The sequence below is a fragment of the Amblyraja radiata genome, chromosome 2 (genome assembly GCF_010909765.2).
Source record: "Amblyraja radiata isolate CabotCenter1 chromosome 2, sAmbRad1.1.pri, whole genome shotgun sequence".
NCBI classification, from domain to species: Eukaryota; Metazoa; Chordata; class Chondrichthyes; order Rajiformes; family Rajidae; genus Amblyraja; species Amblyraja radiata.
Window position 1 is genome coordinate 133,049,173 of NC_045957.1, and position 23,071 is coordinate 133,072,243.

At 43.8% G+C, this 23,071-nt stretch overlaps 1 protein-coding gene across 2 annotated transcripts in view; it reads left to right on the forward strand.

The window, feature by feature from the left end:
* The window catches only part of LOC116968964 (amyloid beta precursor protein binding family B member 1 interacting protein), a 126,808-nt gene that overhangs the window by 76,539 nt on the left and 27,198 nt on the right, over nt 1-23,071 (forward strand). For both annotated transcript variants that reach the window (XM_033015954.1, XM_033015950.1), the window contains exons 6-8: nt 351-510; nt 14,507-14,628; nt 22,496-22,567. In XM_033015954.1, the coding sequence (XP_032871845.1) occupies nt 351-510; nt 14,507-14,628; nt 22,496-22,567 (354 nt within the window). The remainder of the gene's footprint in view (nt 1-350; nt 511-14,506; nt 14,629-22,495; nt 22,568-23,071) is intronic.

Sequence of the window (23,071 nt, forward strand, 5' to 3'; positions counted from 1 at the left end):
CTGTCAATTGGTACATGTGACAATAATAACCCTAAACATAAATGCAGCCAGGAAACAGCATGGAAATTGTCCCATCAGTCCACCGAGGCCACGCTGACCATCAATAACCCGATTTGGATATCTTGAAAAGTGAGGACGTTAAGAGATTAGTGATTAGTACAGGAGAGTTTACTAACATAATATTTATGTTATTATGATTATAGTTTCTCCTCATCAATCAAATCTTTTATTAACCTTCTACTAAATTTCAGCGAATACACTGATGTTGTATATTGTCATCTAAATGCTTGTTGGAAAATATTAGATCATTCATTCATGCGTGTTCAATCAAAATCACGTTTACCTTCCAGCTTGTTGTCAAGGTCCTCATGAATGACAACAGCAGTAAAACTCTGATGGTCGATGAAAGACAGACGGTGCGAGAAATTCTGGACAATTTATTTGAGAAGTCTCACTGTAACTGCAGCGTGGAGTGGTGCCTGTATGAAAATAATCCTGAGCTACAGATCGGTAAGAAGTGGGATTTTAAAATGACATTCAGAACATTCAAAGCCAGGTCTTTGATTTTGTAAAGACTAGTGATGTTGATCTGTAATATTCTGTGAGATAGCAGCTTCTGTTTGTCACAGATGTGTACTTTTACAAAGAAAACACAAAGTTAATTTTGTTATTTTTTCTTTTTTCAAAATGTAAGCCTCACTGTCCAGGGCACCATTTTTTGCTAACGTTGAATTGCCTGTGCATAGGTGGCAGTAAATGTCCCGCTTGAACTGCAACAGTCCTTCTGGTAAAGAACTGGGATGTCAGAGAGGGAGGTCCAGGAGCTGCACCCAGTAATGAGGAAGAAAAACAAATGGATTTCCAAGTCAGCATGGTGTGCAACTTGGAAGGAGCCATCAGGTGTTAGTGTTTCCAAGTGCCTGTGCCGGAACTCCTTGTCGTTCTTAAAGATGGAAATCACTCTGTCAGTGAAGAGATGCTGACAGAAAAATGCAGGAGTATAGAACATAGAACAGAATTGCACAGAAATAGGCTATTTGGTGCACAGGCAATGTCTGTGCCAGATACAACTGAATTTTGCATGTAAAATTTGGAGAGACTTTGATAAGGTAGACCGTCAAAACCTTTTGCCCAGAATGGAAATGTCCAACATTAGAGGGCATAGTTGAAGGGGTAAAGTTTAATGGAGATGTGCAGGGCAAGTTTTTTTCACAGAGAGTAGTGGAGGCTTGGAACACATTGCCAATATGGTTGTGGAGGCAGATATGATAGTGGCATTTAAGAGGCACATGTAAGAGGAGGGAATGGAAGGATATGGAACATGTACAGCCAGATGAGATCAATTTAACTTGGCATCATGTTCTGCATATACATTGTGGGCTGAAGTGCCCCTTCCTGTGCTGTACTGTTCTATGTTCCAACATGTGATGCACCAATGGTGTCGAGTACGGAAATGAACGATGATGTGCAGGAAAAAACTGCAGATGCTGTTTTAAACCGAAGATAGACATAAAATGCTGGAGTAACTCAGCGGGACAGGCATCATCTCTGGAGAGGAGGAAAGGGCGTTGTTTTGGGTCGAGAAACATCACCCTTTCAACACGGCATTCAGCTTCTTGTTGGAGTTACAATCACAAGCGCAAGCAGAGATTATTCAATCATGCATACACAAAAATTCAGCTGCTGGAATCAGCGCCATCTTAACAGCATTATAAGCCCCCGGGCAAAGCAGTGCACTGGGGCCCCTACCCACTCAACCACTCACAGTGTTAAAAAGGTAAATGGTCGATAAAATTAAACATATTTATTGGTACTTCCAACAAAATTAGTGTTTCAACATTAAAAAACATGCTGTACCGCAAAGATTAATCAACACAAACATTTGAACAACGGGTGGCGCCATGAGCCGGCAGCCTCGCCAGCAGCCGTTCGTCCTTTCCACTTTTATTTTGTTTGTAGTATGTCTAAAAGTGTGTTTTAGTGTGTTTTAGTGTGGGGGCGGGAATTGGGGGAAACTTTTTTAGTCACTTACCTCGGTGGAATGCGACTTTTCTCGTAGTTGCATTTCGCCCTCCCTCACGGCCTAACAGCTTGGATTGGTGCGGCCTTTCCCGGAGTCGGGTCCAGAGCTTCTAGCCGCGGGCACGGCGTGGACTTTCCATCGCGGTGCGGGCGAGCCCTTGCCGAAGGTCGCCAGAAGAAGTGCTCCGACTGCCAGCCTGCGGCCTATAACACACTGAAGCCGCGGTCTGCGGAGCTTCTAGCCACGGGCGCGGTGTGGACTTTAAGAGCTCCGACCGCCGGTCTGCGGCCTATAGCAAGTCACAACATACATAGATTAGCATGGGGCCCCCATGCTCGTGGGGCCCCGGGCAACTGCCCAGTGTGCCCATGCGTTAAGACGGCCCTGGCTGGAATATAAAACAGCTGGAAGAATTCAGTTAGTCGAGCAGCATCTGTGGAGGGAAATGAACACCTGATGTTTCGTGTTAGCACAATCAATCATCGTCCTCAGTGCAGATGAAGGATTCCGAGCTGAAACATCAACTGTCCATTTCCCTCCACAGATGCTACTCAAACCATTGAGATCCTCCAGCAGATTATTTATTATTTAATTGTGCTCCTGTATTATGCCCTCGAAGCGGTGGAAAGGCTTTGAGATGTCAGGAGGTGAATCACTCGCAGCAAGATACCCAGCCTCTGACATGCTCTTGCGGCTGCAATATTGTGCTTGCTTATAGTACTCACTCACGGGATGTGGGCTTGGATGAAAATGCTGGTGTTCCTGGTTGCCTGTTCCTTCTTGCCCTCAGTTGAGGGGCCAGCAAAGAGTTGGTGGGTCTAGAGTCACGTGGCATCACAGCTGTTAGATGCCAGTGATTTCCTTGAACTGGTGCTTAGCAGCAACCGTTGGAAAAGGGAAGCTATTACCGCAGAAATTGTTAGGTGGAGTTTTCACAGAGATCAGCAGAAACACTGTTACTTTAGCACTGACTGCAAATTTTGCCCTTGTAGCTCTTAAGCCATGCGATTTCTGTGTCAGTTTTTAAGGCTAATCTTTGTTCATTTCTAAAGTAAATGCAGCATTTCCATTACAAATTGATTGATTGTATACGTATGATATGATTCTTAAAGCTTGATTATGTTATTAAACGGAATTGTGGCTGTACCCATCTGGGAAACCAAGTTTATATTTTTAGTTCCATCTTCCTTTGCTTACAGCTTTTTCTTTACTGAAGAGACGAAATTGGTTCTTAAAATGGCACATTATTTCAGCTTCATGCAATCAAATGCAAGCCTAGAGTATCTAATGCTAAGACTCCAGCCTCCCTCCTTAGAGCAGGATGCCTAAAGGGTGGCATGGTGGCACAGCGGTAGAGTTGCTGCCTTACATCGCCAGAGACGCTGGTTCGATCCTGATTACGGGTGTTGTCCGTATGGATTTTGTACGTTCTCCCCGTGACCTGCGTGGGATTTCTCAGGGTGCTTCAGTTTCCTCCAACACTCCAAAGATGTAGAGGTTTGGTATAATTGTAAATTGTCACTAGTGTGTAACAGAGAAACATAGAAAATAGGTGCAGGAGTAGGCCATTCGGCCCTTCGAGCCTGCACCGCCATTCAATATGATCATGGCTGATCATCCAACTCAGTATCCTGTACCTGCCTTCTCTCCATACCCCCTGATCCCTTTAGCCACAAGGGCCACATCTAACTCCCTCTTAAATATAGCCAATGAACTGGCCTCAACTACCTTCTGTGGCAGAGAATTCCAGAGATTCACCACTCTCTGTGTGAAAAATGTTTTTCTCATCTCGGTCCTAAAGGATTTCCCCCTTATCCTTAAACTGTGACCCCTTGTCCTGGACTTCCCCAACATCGGGAACAATCTTCCTGCATCTAGCCTGTCCAACCCCTTAAGAATTTCGTAAGTTTCTATAAGATCCCCCCTCAATCTTCTAAATTCTAGCGAGTACAAGCCGAGTCTATCCAGTCTTTCTTCATATGAAAGTCCTGACATCCCAGGAATCATTCTGGTGAACCTTCTCTGTGCTCCCTCTATGGCAAGAATGTCTCCCTCTATGGCAAGAGTGTAGGATAGTATTAGTGTGCGGGGATTGCTGGTTGGTGCGGATGCGGTGGGCCGAAGGGCCTGTGTCACGCTGTATCTCTAAACTAAATTTTAAAAAAACTAAACTAAGTTTCCTAGCAGAGGAACCCAGAGGCACAACGTACTGCTGTTCAGTTCCAGGAACCAGCTGCCATAAATCAAGAGCCTACAGTCTCTTAACACATGGTGGCTTCAAGTAATCATTTGTCAGCTTTCTGGCCTTCAAGGCATTGTGAGGTCAAGTTAACGTGTACCAGGTGGGTGCAATGTTATGACCGAGTAGGAGTATTGTTTGGTTGGTTGCTTGACCTTTGATAGCGATCAATGTGAATTATGTTTTTAATAAAAATGAAAAATCCTGTAAACACTCAGTGGGCCAGGCAACAATTGTGGAAAGAGAATGGAACAAGTGTTCATGGTACATGGTACAGAGAAAGTGAAAGAAAAAAAAGCAAATAAGTTGGGGGAGTAATGGATAATAAGCGAGTTTGATATTCCGACTGCGCATGCCCAGGTCATAGGTCACGAGCTATAAACAGTCTCGCCAACGGTGGTGCTGCGTTGTGTGCAGGCTTGCGTTTCGTCCGTGGTTGGGCCTGGCTCTCTGGCGCTGCGGGCGCTGTTGGGTTGCTGCTGGGCCGTCCCCATCCCCTCCCGGGTGTCCCGTCCCTGTCCAGGAGAGGGCGGACATGTCCGTCCCAGTCCAGTGGCGGTCCTGGAATTGCAGCTGGCACGGGGGGGGGGGGGAGGTGCGGGCTCTGCTCCGGCTCCCAGAGGGGCCGTTCCCCGGCGGGCCAGTGACCATCGGCTACGCCTCTCGCTTTTTCCAGTGGCTGTTGAGAACTTACATTCTCTCAATGGGAAAGATGCCACCACCCCTTGCCCCCTCCAGTTTTTCATACTCGGGTACAACAGCCCCCACAAATCTAGAGGGGAGGGTGACACCCTATGGGAGATGGAACCCAGCTCCAGCTTGGGAGAGGAAACACCCTGATTCACTTCTCTTCTCCACCTCCACCCCCCTCCCCTCAGTCCGACACCGAGATCCTGCTGAAGATGGGCAGCCGCCGGCCCTGCTCGAAGATGGGCGACTCAGAGCCGCTGCTGCTGGAGTCGTCCTGGTCGGTGAGAAAGTCTGCGGACGGGCTCCTGCCGGCCATGAGCAGGCCGGGCGCCCGCTGGAGGAGGTGGTGCTGTTGGTGGTGCTGGCGGCAGCAGCAACCTCCTCCCCCTCTCTTGCCCAGCTCCAAGCCAGCTCCAGGTCGAGGCTGAAGGCCGTCCGCAGTGAGGCCCAGTCTAGCGCCGGGCAGGAGGAGGCTGAGCCCAGGCTGGCGCTCTGGCGCAGGTGGGGCCGGGGCCCTCGCTCCTCCTCAGGGTTGTAGATTAAGTGGCAGCGGGTACCGTAGTGGCAGAAGCCGGTGGTGTGGAAGGTGCAGCATGACTCCGTCTTGTACTTGGGGTGGCGGCTGAGGGAGCGCAGCACGGCCAGGCCGTGGGCGAATTGGCACTTGTCGCCGTAGAGGCCCAACAGGGAGCGGGTTCCTCTGGAGTCGGAGCGGAGTTGGGCTGGAGTTGCCGCTTCTTCTCCGCGCTGGCTGTGGGCCTGGGAGCCGGTGTCCGTTGGTCCGGACGTCTCCAGCCACCCCCAGGCAAGAATGGGACACTCGAGTGGGGGTGGGGGGGGGGGGGGGACAGGAACGGTGCAGTGGCGGTACGGCTACGCTTGCTGCGCCGGGGACTTGGGTTCGATCCTGGCTGCAGATGAGGCGCGGTTCTGTGTGCGTGCAGCTGCCGAGAATGTCTCTCCGCCGGTCCAGTCTCACCCCACTCCCCGGTCTCCCACTCACATGTGCCCCCTCTATCTGCCCCCTGACAAATACAAGCTTGAAAAAAGAGTATAAATCGGACCCAAACTATACTCACTGTATCTACAACACTTCATTTGATTTTTCATTATAGCATTTGACCTTTGGCAAATCCCATAATTCCTTGCGTTTATCAGAATAGTGAACTTGCTTATTCAAAGAGAATACCTCCGATGGGGTGAGGGCAGGTTGACAAAGTAAGTTAGTTGAAATGGTACCATTTGATATTGAGTTGCCCCGTACATCACTTATAAACTTTGCCCATCTCAGCTTAAAACTATGCCCTCTATAGACAATAGACAATAGACAATAGACAATAGACAATAGACAATAGGTGCAGGAGTAGGCCATTTGGCCATTTGGCCATTTAATGTGATCATGGCTTATCATCCCCAATCAGATCCCCGTTCCTGCCTTCTCCCCATATCCCCTGACTCCGCTATTTTTAAGAGCCCTATCTAGCTCTCTCTTGAAAGCATCCAGAGAACCTGCCTCCACCGCCCTCTGAGGCAGAGAATTCCACAGACTCACAACTCTCTGTGAGAAAAAGTGCTCCGTTCTAAATGGCTCACTCCTTATTCTTAAACTGTGGCCCCTGGTTCTGGACTCCCCCGACATTGGGAACATGTTTCCTGCCTCTAGCGTGTCCAAACCCTTAGCAATCTTACATGTTTCAATGAGATTGCCTCTCATCCTTCTAAACTTCAGAGTGTACAAGCCCAGCTGCTCCATTCTCTCAGCATATGACAGTCCCGCCATCCCGGGAATTAACCTTGTAAACCTACGCTGCACTCCCTCAATAGCAAGAATGTCCTTCCTCAAATTAGGGGACCAAAACTGCACACAATACTCCAGGTGTGGTCTCACTAGTCAAGTCAAGTCAAGTCACATTTATTTATATAGCACATTTAAAAAACAACTCTCGTTGGCCAAAGTGCTTTACATTTGTTATAAGAATAGCGCAGCAAAACAAACTACATACATATATACATGTAGCCCTCACTCAGAGGACTTCAGGAAAGGCTTGGGCTTTAGGGCTCTGTACAACTGCAGAAGGACCTCTTTGCTCCTATATTCGACTCCTCTTGTTATGAAGGCCAACATGCCATTCGCTTTCTCCACTGCATGCGTACTTTCATAGACTGATGAACAAGGACCCCCAGAACCTGTTGTACTTCCCCTTTTCCCAATTTGACGCCATTTAGATAGTAATCTGCCTTCCTGTTTTTGCTAACAAAGTGGATAACCTCACATTTATCCGCATTAAACTTCATCTGCCATGCATCTGCCCACTCCCCCAACCTGTCCAAGTCACCCTGCATTCTCATAGCATCCTCCTCACAGCTCACGCTACCACCCAGCTTTGTGTCATCTGCAAATTTGCTAATGTTACTTTGAATCCTTTCATCCAAATCATTGATGTATATTGTAAATAGCTGCGGTCCCAGCACCGAGCCTTGCTGTACCCCCCTAGTCACTGCCTGCCATTCTGAAAGGGACCCGTTAATCCCTACTCTTTGTTTCTTGTCTGCTAACCAATTTTGTATCCATGTCAGCACTCTACCCCCAATACCATGTGCCCTAATTTTGCCCACTATTCTCCTATGTGTACCTTATCAAATGCAAGTGTGTGATATTTCCATTCTGGGAAAAAGATTGTGACTATCTACCTTATCTGTGCCTTTCTGAATTTTATATGTGTGTATGGTCTCTTATATGATGTCCCCTCAACCTCTGGCTTTCCAGAGAAAACAAAGTCTGTCCAAGCACTCCATGTAGCTAATACCCGTTAATGCAGGCATAATTCTGGTGTCTCTACTGCATCCTTTCCAAAGCCTCCACAATCTTCCTGTATGATGGCGACCAGAACTGTACAAAGTACTCCAAATGAGGCGAGTGGATGGCGGGGGGAGGGGGGGGGGGTGAGGGAGAATGGAGTGAGTGCATGGGGGGGGGAAGGGCAAGAGCAAGAGGAGGAGTGGGCGGGTGAGGGGAGTTCAGGGGCGTCACAACGAGAACCCGTCAGCCGCGCCTGCGCAGTTAGGGGCTATGGGTGAGTGGTAATAAAATGCATTGGGGGAACGAGTTGCATTGGGGAAACGGGTGAATGGTGGAATATTGCGTTGGTGGACCTGGCCTCCCGTGTGACTGGGACCCAACGGGTCCCACTTAGTCTAGTTGTCAATGTTATTGAGCAGTAAACTATTTACAAAGAGATCTTGTATAAGTTTTGTAACCGTTTTTCAATTTATATTAGTGCATTGTTGACATTCAAGCAGGAAAGTTGCATCACCTCGGCTTTTGTACGCAGGGTGGAACTTTCAACATAGGTGTTGCAATGTTCCAACAGACAAATTGCAGAAACAGTTAAAAACAAGAAGGGAACTCGTGTGCGGTGATTTTTCAATTTGCTTTTTAAAACCTTATTTGGAAGTGTGATAATAAAAACATACAAATTACAGACTAGTGCCTTCCTCTGATAAACCCTAATGAACAGCTTAAAAATAAAGGTCAAGATTGGGCATGGATATCCACACAGATGGAGATAATGTGGAGATAGTTCCTCTTGGGCTGGCCAGCAGATTGTAAACAAGGCTAACTGTTTGATTGGGGTACACTGTCAACTGTAGGGAATCTAGCCAACTATCTCAAACAATGGAAAGAGAAAGTGTGATCAAGACACCAAGAAGTGCAGATGCCGGAATCTTGAGTTAAACACAAAGTTCTGGAGGAACTCAGCAGGTTAGACAGCATCTGTGAAAGGAAAGGATAGGTGATGTTTTGGGTTTGGACCCTTCTTCAGATTTCAAGTTAGCTTTAGGAAACCAAGTAGAAGCCATCTTGGGGTTACAAACACCTGACTTATGGTCACCTCTATATACAGACGGGGTCCCACGATAGATTAAATTCATTTATCTGATTTATGTAAATACATTTGTTTCTATGAACAGCAGAACTAGTTTCAACTCTCTGCCCACTTTGAATAATTCCTCTTTCTTAACAGTCTCATATGCTTTTTCTGCCATTCATTACGGAGGTATGGTTACCATATCGTGATTTTTTGTTTGTTTGTATAAAAACAGAACCCATTTGTTTTCTGGGGTATATCATATGGTTGGCCTTAAGTTATATATAACAACAGCAGTAGAGTATATAAGTAAATGTACTTGCTAGAGTATTTTTGTTTTGGATTAATTTACTGAATTAATTGATAATTTTATGTGATATCAGATCAATAGAAAACTGAACCTTGGCTCCAACAGTTACAGTCTGAGAGCCAAACAGCACAGAAACAGGCCACTAGACCCATCCTATCCATGCCGACTAGTTACTACCAGTCTACACTAATCCTATTTACCAGCATTTGATCCGTATCTTTCTACATCTGGTCCAGATCTCTCTTAAATGTTGTGATTGTACCATCCTTGCTCTGCTCTTCATGAATAAAACTGAGGAGTCTTTAAGACCTCTAAGACCACGTTACCATTAGCTAGACACCTAGGACCTGAAATTCCTGCACATCAATCATTAAATATGAAATATGTTCTGCTTTGTAATAATCTGATGCACTAGATCAACTCCGTCTGTCCATAATAGCACCTTTAATCTACAACCTCTAGCATCTCTCACTCTTTTATTAGGTGATCAATTTTGATTGATCGATCTATTGAAAAATACAACATAGAAATTTCTGTCCAGTGACTTTAAATGCTATTATAGTACCTGCCTTCTCTGCAGCTCATTTCATATACCCACTATCCTCTGAGTGAAAAAGCTGCCGCTCAGAATCCTATTAAATCTCTCCCCCCACCTCACCTTAAACCTGTGCCCTCTAGTTGTTGAATACTGTGACTGATGAAGGTCAATGTACCAAAAGCCTTCTTTACCACCTTATATACCTGTGACTCTATATTCAGGGAAATATGTACTTGTACTCAGTCATGGAATTATACGAACATGAAAACGGGCTGTTCATCCCAGCACAGCCCAGCACAGCCCAGCACAGCACAGCCCAGCACAGCCCAGCACAGCCCAGCACAGCCCAGCACAGCACAGCCCAGCACAGCCCAGCACAGCCCAGCACAGCCCAGCACAGCCCAGCACATCCATACCGACAAGTAGGCACACATCTGTAATAATCCCATCCTCCAGCCCTTAGCCCATAGCTTTCTTTGCCTAGGCTCATCTAGACAGCTGTCTTAAAAACTGTCTGTAACCATTCTTCCACCATACTCCCGAGCAATGCATTACAGATGGAACACTTGAATGCTTTATAAAGTAAAATAGTCTGTTCTGCAGACAGGGTTAATGGACTTTGAAAGATTTCCAAGTCATTATTAGAGAGTGTCACGAGATACCGAAGGATATGTCAGCTGATACCAAACAGCCCAACATAGTGCCCATAGTTTAAAAGGGCAAAAATCAAACTCATGCATCTAAAGCACCAACAGATTCATTTTATAATTTCATGTAAAATAGTGGGACTAATTTTTCAATGGAGTCACAGTGACGATCTATATAAAGACATGAGTCAATATAGATTCAAAAGAGGAAGATGATTTAAATCATTTTTTACACAGAGAGTGGTGAATCTGTGGAATTCTCTGCCACAGAAGGTAGTTGAGGCCAGTTCATTGGCTATATTTAAGAGGGAGTTAGATGTGGCCCTTGTGGCTAAAGGGATCAGGGGGTATGGAGAGAAGGCAGGTATGGGATACTGAGTTGGATGATCAGCCATGATCATATCAAATGACGGTGCAGGCTCGAAGGGCCGAATGGCCTACTCCTGCACCTATTTTCTATGTTTCTATTTGTTGATTTCTTTGAGGTTGTAGCATCATAGGGAGACTGTAGTAAAGACATAGATAATCACTCTTGGAGACAAAAGAGCCTGCAGATGCTGGAATTTTGATTAAAAAACAAAACAAACTGCTTGAGGACCTCAGGTAGACAAGAATGCTGGAGAAACTCAGCGGGTGAGGCAGCATCTATGGAGCAAAGGAAATAGGCAACGTTTCAGGCCGAAACCCTTCTTCAGACTGATGTGAGGGTGGGGGGGAAGAAGAAAGGAAGAGGAGGAGCCAGTGGGCTGAGGGAGAGCTGAGTAGGGGAGGAGAAAGTAAGGACTACCTGAAATTAGAGAAGTCAATGTTCATGCCGCTGGGGTGCAAACTGCCCAAGCGAAATATGAGGTGCTGCTCCTCCAATTTATGGTGGCCCTCACTCTCGCCATGGAGGAGGCCGAGGACAGAAAGGTCGGATTCGGAATGGGAGGGGGAGTTGAAGTGTTGAACCACCGGAGATCAGGTTGGTTATTGCGAATCGAGCGGAGGTGTTCGGCGAAACGATCTCACCAATGTAGAGCAGCTGACATCTAGAACAGCAGATGCAATAGATGAGGTTGGAGGAGTTGCAGGTTAACCTCTGCCACACCTGGAGCGACTGCTTGGGTCTTTGAATGGAGTCAAAGAGGGAGGACCTCAGCAGGTCTGGCAGCATCTGTGCAGAGAAAAAGGCAAACAACATTTCAAGTCGAGACCCTTCTTCAGACTCCTGAAGATTTGGTAATTCCTAGTCTTCCTGAAGCCACATGACAAAATGTCTTGCAGAAAGATATTAGTTAAAGTCAATGCTGTTGTGATATGAGATTGACTGTAGCTTTGATACCAACTAGTTCATGTTAGAAAGGGATGGGGGTAGGTACTGAATAAAGTAACCTATGGATCAGCGGGTGCAGCAGCATCTATGGAGCGAAGGAAATAGGCAACGTTTCGGGCCGAAACCCTTCTTCTGAAGAAGGGTTTCGGCCCGAAACGTTGCCTATTTCCTTCGCTCCATAGATGCTGCTGCACCTGCTGAGTTTCTCCAGCATTTTTGTGTACCTTCGATTTTCCAGCATCTGCAGTTCCTTCTTAAAAATCTATGGATCAGTCTTGATTAAAGGAAATTAGAAGAAGCAGCATAATTTAGGTGAGTCAGGATGGATATCACTAAGTCGTTTTTATTTTTTTTAAAGGGTAAAATAATCATATTAGCCACTTTAATGAACACTGTTGCTGGAAATATATATATTAACATTGGGAATAGATGTCTAGTGATTATGATACTGTTCTAGAGAGCCTGAGTCTATGCTCACCGTGACAACCACTCAAATGTAATGAAGCCACCTAGAATTACTTTAAGTATATTTCTCCCAGTGTTTAAATAGATCAATATGGCAATGAATTCATACAACATTGCAAAAACCTGAATCAAACAAAGGTTTGCTAAGAATGTTTGATATTAAAATAGATTTGTTCCTGCAGAGTTAATCTGAGGCGTGATAGTTGCATTGCCATTGTTGGATTTCCTTTGCAAATGTCTTTGAAATGACTTTTGAATTAATTCAACATTCACATTAAGGATTTCCATACATTTGATCACTCATCTCTATGTTATTTGTTCCAAATGATTTTTTTTTAAAGTGAATCAGGAGTAAGTTGCTGTGGATGCTGTGCGTCATCTTTTTAGAGAACAAGATGCCCCATCTGAGCTAATTCCTTTTGCTCACATTTGACCCAGATCCACTGAACCTTTCCCAGCCATGGACTTGTCCAAATCTCTTTTAAATGTTATTATTGTACCTGCCTTAACAACTTTCCCTGGCAGGTCATTCCATGTACCCCCACTGTGTGTGAAAAGGTTGCCCCTCAGGTTTCTATTAAATCTCTCTCCTGTCACCTTAAATCTAGGCCCTCTTGTTCTTGATTCCCCTACCCCAGGAAAAAGACTCAGTATTCACACTATCTATTCCTGTGCTCACTGAGGAGACTGAAGAAGGTCCATCTGTCTCCTCAGATCCTGGTGAACTTCTACCACTGCACCATCGAGAGCATCATTACCAACTGTATCACAGTATGGTATGGCAACTGCTCTGTCTCCGACCGGAAAGCACTGCAGAGGGTGGTGAAAATTGCCCAACGCATCACCGGTTCCTCACTCCCCTCCATTGAGTCTGTCCAAAGCAAGCGTTGTCTGCGGAGGGCGCTCAGCATCGCCAAGGACTGCTCTCACCCCAACCATGGACTGTTTACCCTCCTACCATCCGGGAGGCGCTACAGGTCTCTCCGTTGCCGGACCAGCAGGTCCAGGAACAGCTTCTTCCCAGCGGCTGTCACTCTACTCAACAACGTACCTCGGTGACTGCCAATCACCCCCCCCCCCCCGGACACTCCTCCCACAGGAAAAACACTATGTCTGTATATATGCTAATGTAAATATTTATTCAAATCATATGCTATGTCGCTCTTCCAGGGAGATGCTAAATGCATTTCGTTGTCTCTGTACTGTACACGGACAATGACAATTAAAGTTGAATCTGAATCTGAATCTGCTCCAAGGAATAATGTCCTAGCCTGCTCAAACTCTCCCTAGAGTTCAGGCCCTTGAGTTCTGGCAACATCCCCATGAATCGTCCCTGCACTCTTTCCAGCTTAATGGCATCTTTCCTATAGCAGGGTGACCAAGCATAATACTCTAAGTGCGGCCTCACCAATCAGGGCCATCTTTCTCCCCATGTTTAATATTTTGATTCTACCTCGATAAACAGTGGATGTCACTAATTGTGGGCACACGTTGTATTGTTTTAACACTTACATTGGCAGGGAATGAACATTGTGCAATATGAGCCTGTTTTCTCATTGCTGCTCGAAGTCTCTAGCTGGCAGTCATTCAGATCTTTAGGTAAATCTCACCCCCCCCCCCCCCCCCCCCCCCCCCCCCTTATTTTATAGGTCTGCATTATTTAGCTAGAGTAAAGGGATTCACGGGAGAGGAAACTGTATTCGAGGAAGTAATGGTAAAAATAAATTAAAGCTTTTTATTCAATTTAACAAATTGAACAAGGGGACTTCACAAGAAACAATACCACAAAGGGGAAAGATCTGGCCTGCAAATATAAGCCATGGAAGAGAGAATAGAATAAACAAAATAATTGTTTATTAAATTTATTAAAGCGCCTCATATCACCTCAGAAAGCACTGTTCAACAAATGTCACAAAGGTAATCTTGCTACCGACTTTGTGACAGGCTAGATGCAGGAAGATTGTTCCCGATGTTGGGGAAGTCCAGAACAAGGGTTCACAGTTTAAAGATAAGGGGGAAATCTTTTAGGACCGAGATGAGAAAAACATTTTTCTCTGGATCTCTGGAACTCTCTGCCACAGAAGGTTGTTGAGGCCAGTTCATTGGCTATATTTAAGAGGGCGTTAGATGTGGCCCTTGTGGCTAAAGGGATCAGGGGGTATGGAGAGAAGGCAGGTACAGGATACTGAGTTGGATGATCAACCATGATCATATTGAATGAGGGTGCAGGCTCGAAGGGCCGAATGGCCTACTCCTGCACCTATTTTCTATGTTTCTATGGTATATTCTGCAAATATCAATGAGTTCATGGGCAATTTGTGATGAAGGGTTATTGTACTTTGTTGATTGCTGTATCTTGTCCCTTTTTTGTGATTGTTTTAAAAACTTTGACCTTGCTCCTTCTACTCAGAGAGATTTCTGGAAGATCATGAGAATCTGGTGGAAACCTTATCCCACTGGATGCGGGACAGTGAAAACAAACTTATGTTTGTTGAACAACAAGAGAAGTACGCTGTCTTTAAAGATCCACAGGTAAGCAAAAAAGTCATAAAAAGAGAGCAAATAAAAGGCTCAATGCTGATATTATCCATAAACAACCTACATCAACCTGCTAATCACGGTTTAAATCAACCAAGATGGAATTCTAGGCCATTATTTTATGAAACATTTCTCCAGCTGCTTTGTAATGGAGAACATTGACTGAAATCCATGGAAATCCATGAAATCCAATGCATTTCGTTGTCTCTGTACTGTACACTGACAATGACAATTAAAATTGAATCTGAATCTGAATCGGATGGGTGACTGGCAAGGAGTCAGGAAAAAGATCAGAATCCTTGTGTCATGTTTCAGAATGACAACCTAGCCCTTAATGTCAGCATGATGAAAGAGTTGGTTGTTGATCCAAGGAAGCAAGGGAACGAACATAACCTTGTCCTCCTCAACAGAGAGGCTGTAGAGATGGATGATGACTTTAGGTTCCCAGGGATAATATCACCAGCAACCTACCTGGGTCCTCTCACACTGACGCAGGGATCAAAAAAGCACAACAACTCATTTACTTTCTTAGGCACATGAAAAGATTTTGCATAACTATGAGATTATCTCGAACTTCTATAGATGAACTATAGAAAGCGTGATTTCAGAATGCATCTTGGACTGGTATGGCAACTGCTCTGCTCTTCACCACCTGAGCCTGCAGAGAGAGTGGGGGTGAGACCAGTCCATCACTTCCTCATCACTTCCTTCCAACCAGTCCATCTTCACAGTGTGTTGTGTCAGGAAGGCTGGAGAAGAATTGCTGCGACCCAGGCCACTCCCTTTTCCCTCTTCTACCTTCTGGGAGAAGACACGGAAGCCAAGATGTTCAGCCTTACAAACAATTTCTCTCCCCTGAACTAGTCTCTTTATACCACCTCCACTCCCCGACATGCTGCATCATAGTCTTACTCTTAACTCTATCCCATTCGATTACTCCACTATTGTACTCACGTTTTTTAGTTTGCTTCATGTAAACAAGGAATTTAATTTCACCCTGATGTACGTGACAATAAACTAATCTAAGCTGAATCTAAATGAAAATTAAACCTAATTTAACTTAGCAGAAACAAGAAACTGCAGATGCTGCCCTACACAAAATGATACGAAGTGTTGTAGTAACTCAGCATGTCATGCAGCATCTCTGGGGAACAAAGTTAGGTGACGTCTCGGGTGTAAGTGGATCACAACTTGAAACGTCACCGATCCATGTTCTCCAGTAATGCTGTCTGACTAACTGAGTTACTTCAGCACATGCCCTGCACTTAAATGTGCCTATCTAAAAGCCTCTAAAACGCCACTATTGTATCTGCCTCTACCACCAACCCAGGCAATGCATTCCTGGCTCCCTCTACTCGGTAAAAATCCTGCCAAACATCTCCATTAAACTTTTCCCCTCTCAATTAATCGAGTCTCAATCTCTGACGTTGCAGTAAAAACAATCCAAGTCTATCCAATCTCTCCCTGTTGCTGAAACCTGCTGTAGGAGGGGATTTTGTACTATACCCATGCCCTATATCTGACTTTACTCAGATAGGCACAGACACAAAATAAAACCGCTCATAGATCTGTGGTGAGTCTATCGAACAAGTCGAATTATTAAAGGCCTTATCGATGTACATAGGGAAACCCAACCTATCCAAGTTACCCTGCAGCCTCATAGCATCCTCATCGCAGCTCACACTGCTACCCAGCTTTGTGTCATCCGCAAACTTGGAGATGTCACATTTAATTCCCTCATCAAATCATTAATATATATTGTAAATAACTGGGGTCCCAGCACCGAGCCTTGCGGCACCCCACTGGTGTTGTTCGATAGACTCACCACTGATTTATGAACTGCCATTCTGAAAAGGACCCGTTAATTCCAACTGTTTGCTTCCTGCCTGCCAACCAGTTCTCTATCCATGTCAATACCCTACCCCCGATACCATGCGCTCTCATTTTGCACACTAATCTCTTGTGTGGGACCTTGTCAAAGGCTTTTTGAAAGTCCAGATACTCCACATCTACTGGCTCTCCCTTATCCATTCTACAAATAGATACCATAAAAGTCAATGTCCATGTAAGGAGAATTAATTGTACCCACTAAATGGGGTCCCCTCGTTAATGAGGTCGATCGTTAACCTTTGGGAGAATTGCCTCAGTGGCAAAAAGCAGCTGTAATCACAAGATTGTAACAGATAAGAATGTAGATAAAACAATGAAGGAATATTCTCCTCCCAATAGATAAGAAAGCCTGCTTTTCAGCAGAATGTTTCAGCTTTAGCTATTTTAACTACATTCTATGTTGGCCATTTTCCCATCATGCTCCCCAGTAAGTGAGCTCCACGGTTATCTTCCTTATAACTTTCAAAATTCTAACCCCCTCTAATCCAGGCAGCTTCCCGGTAAACCTCCTCTCCAAAGCCTCCACATCTTTCCTGAAATTGGGCGACCAGAATGGCATGCAATACTCCAAATAGAGCTATATTATGACTTCCTGACACTTATACTCAATGAACCTAGTAATAAAGGCACATCATACACCTTCTTTACAACCCTGTCTACGCGAGCTGCCACCTTCAATGAGCTATAAGTGTGGACTCTAAGATCCTCCTGTACATCAATGCTTTTAAAGATCTTGCCATTAACTGTATACTTTCCCGTTACATGCCACCTCCCAGTTTGCTTGGGTTAAACTGCAGCTGCTCACAATTTAAATATAATTATGGAGAAGGTCAGAACTGGAACTAGGGTTGAGATTTTTGATTGGAGAAAGGCTAACTTTGATGAGATGCGAGATGATTTAAAACGAGTGGACTGGGACATTTTGTTTTATGGGAAAGATGTAGAAGAGAAATGGTGGACATTTAAAGGGGAAATTTTAAGAGAACAGAATCTTTATGTTCCTGTTCGGTTGAAAGGAAACAGTAAAAATTGGAAAGAGCCCTGGTTTTCAAGGGAAATTGGACATCTTGTTCGGAAAAAGAGGGAGATCTACAATAATTATAGGCAGCATGAAGTAAATGAGGTGCTTGTGGAGTATAAGGAATGTAAAAAGAATCTTAAGAAAGAAATTAGAAAAGCTAAAAGAAGATATGAGGTTGCTTTGGCAAGTAAGGTGAAAGTAAATCCAAAGGGTTTCTACAGCTATATTAATAGCAAAAGGATAACGAGGGATAAAATTGGTCCATTGGAGAAACAGAGTGGGCAGCTATCTGTAGAGCCAAAAGAGATGGGGGAGATATTGAACAATTTATTTTCTTCGGTATTCACCAAGGAGAAGGATATTGAATTATGTGAGGTAAGGGAAACGAGTAGAGTAGTTATGGATACTATGAGTTTCAAAGTAAAAGAAGTACTGACACTTTTGAAAAACATAAAAGTGGATAAGTCTCCAGGTCCTGACAGGATATTCCCTAGGACATTGAGGGAAGTTAGTGTAGAAATAGCCGGGGCTATGACAAAAATATTTCAAATGTCATTAGAAACGGGAATAGTCCCCGAGGATTGGCGTACTGCGCATGTTGTTCCATTGTTTAAAAAGGGTTCTAAGAGTAAACCTAGCAATTATAGACCTGTTAGTTTGACTTCAGTGGTGGGCAAATTAATGGAAAAGATACTTAGAGATAATATATATAAGCATCTGGATAAACAGGGTCTGATTAGGAACAGTTAACATGGATTTGTGCCTGGAAGGTCATGTTTGACTAATCCTCTTGAATTTTTTGAAGAGGTTACTAGGGAAATTGACGAGGGTAAAGCAGTGGATGTTGTCTATATGGACTTTAGTAAGGCCTTTGACAAGGTTCCTCATGGAAGGTTGGTTAAGAAGGTTAAACTGTTGGGTATTAATGCAGGAATAGCAAGATGGATTCAGCATTGGCTGAATGGGAGAAGCCAGAGGGTAATGGTGGATGGCTGTTTGTCGGGTTGGAGGCAGGTGACTAGTGGGGTGCCTCAGGGATCTGTGTTGGGTCCTTTGTTGTTTGTCATGTACATCAATGATCTGGATTAAGGGGTGGTAAATTGGATTAGTAAGTATGCAGATGATACCAAGATAGGGGGTGTTGTGGATAATGAAGAGGATTTCCAAAGTCTACAGAGTGATTTAGGCCATTTGGAAAAATGGGCTGAAAGATGGCAGATGGAGTTTAATGCTGATAAATGTGAGGTGTTACACCTTGGCAGGACAAATCAAAATAGGACGTACATGATAAATGGTAGGGAATTGAAGAATACAGTTGAACAGAGGGATCTGGGAATAACCGTGCATAGTTCCTTGAAGGTGGAATCTCATATAGATAGGGTCTAAAGAAAGCTTTTGGTATGCTAGCCTTTATAAATCAGAGCATTGAGTATAGAAGCTGGGATGTAATGTTAAAATTGTACAAGGCATTGGTGAGACCAAATCTGGAGTATGGTGTACAATTTTGGTCGCCCAATTATAGGAAGGATGTCAACAAAATAGAGAGAGTACAGAGGAGATTTACTAGAGTGTTGCCTGGGTTTCAACAACTAAGTTACAGAGATAGGTTGAATAAGTTAGGTCTTTATTCTCTGGAGCGCAGAAGGTTAAGGGGGGACTTGATAGAGGTCTTTAAAATGATGAGAGGGATAGACAGAGTTGATGTGATCAAGCTTTTCCCTTTGAGAATAGGGAAGATTCAAACAAGAGGACATGACTTCAGAATTAAGGGACAGAAGTTTAGGGGTAACATGAGGGGGAACTTCTTTACTCAGAGAGTGGTAGCGGTGTGGAATGAGCTTCCAGTGGAAGTTGTGGCGGCAGGTTCGTTGGTATCATTTAAAAATAAATTGGATAGGCATATGGATGAGAAGGGAATGGAGGGTTATGGTATGAGTGCAGGCAGGTGGGACAAAGGGAAAAAAGTTGTTCGGCACGGACTTGTAGGGCCGAGATGGCCTGTTTCCGTGCTGTAATTGTTATATGGTTATATGGTTATAATTTAACTTAGTTTATTTAATGAAATATGAAATGTGCAAAATGGGGTGACAGTGTTGGAAATCCCCCCAAAAAAATTGCAAGAAACACAAAAAGGATTCCAAGGATTTTCGGAAAAGACAGAGCATTTGATGGATATTTCTACATTTTAAGAATCCATGTTCGGATGGTGACTTTGCTATATTGCTTCCTTGCATTTACATGCTTCAGCTAGGTAGGTCAGCTCTGAAATTGGAAACTCATTTATCATATGAGCTCAAATACACTGAAGCATTTAGAGAACACATGCTTTGATGTTGTGCTGATTTTAATATGTCATCTCAATATAATTGTGAATAAGCAAAGTCAAATCTTGATCATCCATCCAGATGGTTGCAATTGCTGGGAAGGTGTCATGAGAATGGGAGTGGGTGTTGGTGGACATGTTACTAGATTTGGTAAACTTGACTTTGTAGTGGCCTGGACGCAGTCAGAAAAAGGTTAGATGCCAGGCAGGTTCAAAGGTTCTTTAATGATGGTTGTGAGCATCCACTCACAACCAGTTACACCGAAGGGAGAAAACAAACTCCCAGAAAACCCCTGAGCAGAAACCGGAGGCCTGTGGGCAGTCCCTCGTCCCTGTCCCTCAAGTGCCGAGGGGGCTGCCCAAGGAGTGGCCTAATATCCAGGGACTGCCACAACTTAATCATTTAATTATTCATTTAATTCCATGTTGACAAATACAGCTATCTTCCCGTTTTCTCTCTTAGACCTTTGATAAATAAGGTCATGTCATAAGTGATAGGAGCAGAATTAGGCCATTCAGCCCATCAAGTCTACTCCGCTATTCAATCATGGCTATCACCCCCTCCTAACCCCATTCTCCTGCCTTCTCCCCATAACCCCTGACTCCCGTATTAATCAAGAATCTATCTCTCTGCCTTAAAAATATCCATTGATGGCCACCACAGCCTCCACAGAATTCCACAAATTCCACAGATAGTAGGATTATATTTGCTACATTGTAAGAATATGTCTTGGAATCTTTGGAATTTTGGAAAATAACACCTAGGACATGTACTATCTCAGTTGCCATTTCTTTCCAAACTGTAGGATATAGTCAAATCTTACAGTCAAGAGTATTGTTGGCTGTCAGTCTCATTGATTTCTCCAAAGCTTTTGGAGAAAGGCTACTTTCAGCTCCTCTTTCACTCCTGGCCTATTGTTCGCCACTATTTCGAGGAGGTTATGTGAGTCTTCCCCCATGAAATTAAACTTGAATTGTTCTATCTGGAGTGCGGTGCCTGAAGGCATTCTTGATGGGGAAAGTATATCAAATCATGAGAAGCAATAGATAGGGGAGACAGTCAGAACCTTTTCTCCTGTGTGGAAATGTCAAATACCGGAGGGCATAGCTTGAAGGTGAGAGGAGGAATGTTTAATGGATGTTTAATGTGCATCGTGAGTTTTTTCACACAGAGAATGGAGGGTCCCTGGAATGCGTTCCTAAGGGTGGTGGTGGGGCAAACATAATAGTGACATTTAAAAGACATTTACCTAGGCATGTAGAAATGCAGGGAATGGAGTGAGATGGATAGTGTGCAGACAGATATCTTTATTTAATTTGGCACCATGTTCAGCATAGACATCATGGCCTGAGGGGCTTGATCATTTGTTGTATTGTTCTATGTAGATCACATTCATAACTTCTAGGAGCAGAATAATATGGATGGGAAAGGAATGGAGGGTTATGGTCTGAGCGCAGGTATATGGGACTAGGGGAGATTATGTGTTCGGCACGGACTAGAAGGGTCGAGATGGCCTGTTTCCGTGCTGTAATTGTTATATGGTTATATGGTTATATGGTTAATAAGGACATTTGGCCCATCAAGTCTATTCTGCCATTCAATCATGGTTGATCTATCTTTCCCTCTCAACCCTATTCTCATACCTTCGTCCCATAATCCCTGACATCCTTACTAATCAGGAATGTACAGTGTATGTTCTAACAGACTGAAAATATATTTACCATTTTCTTGGTCCACCCACAATATCTCTTGTCTCACTGTATCAAAGATCTGCATTAACTTTAACTAATTTGCCCATTTTTTGTCAGTTCATACGTTAGGAACAGAATTAACCTCTGGCACCCGTACTAATCAAGAATCTATCTATCACTGCCTTGAAAATATCCATTGACGTGGCCTCCGCAGCCTTCTGTGGCAATGAATTCCACAGATTCACCACCCTCTGATTAAAGAAATTTCTCCTCATCTCCTTCCTAAAGGAATGTCCTTTAATTCTGAGGCTATGTCCTTTGGTTCTAGACTCTCCCACGAGTGGAAATATTCTCTCCATATCCACTCTATCCAAGCCTTTCACTATTCGGTTTGTTTCAATGTGGTCCCCACTCATCCTTCTAAACTCCAGCGGGTAGAGGCCCAGCACCATCAAACGTTCATCATATGTTCACCCACTCATTCCAGGGATCATTCTCATAAACGTCCTCTGGACCCTCTCCAGCGCCACAACATTATTCTTCAGATATAGGCCCAAATATATGTATAGAAAGTTAGACAGCCTTTTCTTTATATTTCTCATTAGATTACTGTGATACTCTTCTATCCCTATCCTTATAAAGACCTTGGTGGTCTTTGCCAAAGTTGTGACATTTTAGAAATGACAGAAACGATGCCCCATTTACACTATTCCCACCTGCCTGCATTTGGCACATATCCCTCTAAACCTGTCCTATCCATGTACCTGTCCAAATGTCTTTTAAATGATGTTGTACTACTATACAATAGATAATAATGGAAAGAATGGGAGACTATAAATTATGCAGTCTTATCCTTAGAAAATACTAGCTTATTTTTTAGTTAAAGCTTTCCTTTACATTTCAGAACAAAATGTTTTCTTTGTGTTTGTGTCCAGAATTTCTATATTGCAAAAAAGAAAACAGAAGGGAAGAACATGAAAGAGAAAAATAAGGAAACTTTACTGGAGGTGAGTAAATTCCTAACTTCCGCAGCAACCACTATTTTGGTTACCCCCGTGAATTGCTACAAAAGATAATCTAACCAATTATTTGCATCAGTGAGAGCAACAAATATTAATTATTAATAGCTATAGAACCCGGGCATAATTGAAAACACTTCAATCTGCTCAATCTGCAATTCAATGCCTGAAAGAGTTTAGGAAATATATTTAGAAGTAACTTTGAAGAAGGTTATTTGATATTGAAAAGGAGTATTTTATTTAAAAACTACACAGGAACACAAGGGGACTCAACGATCAAATGTTTTTTTTGCTATGCTGTTTGATTTTTGATATAATTTTTATAACACTATCGTTTTTTTTAACCTATCACAATCTTAACATTTTGGACAGAGATAACAATATGCAGGTAGAATATACGTTAAAGATACGACTGCAATCAGGTAATAATGGCACAGTGGTACAGCAGTAAAGTTGCTGCCTTGCAGCGTGAAAGACTCGGATTTGATCCTG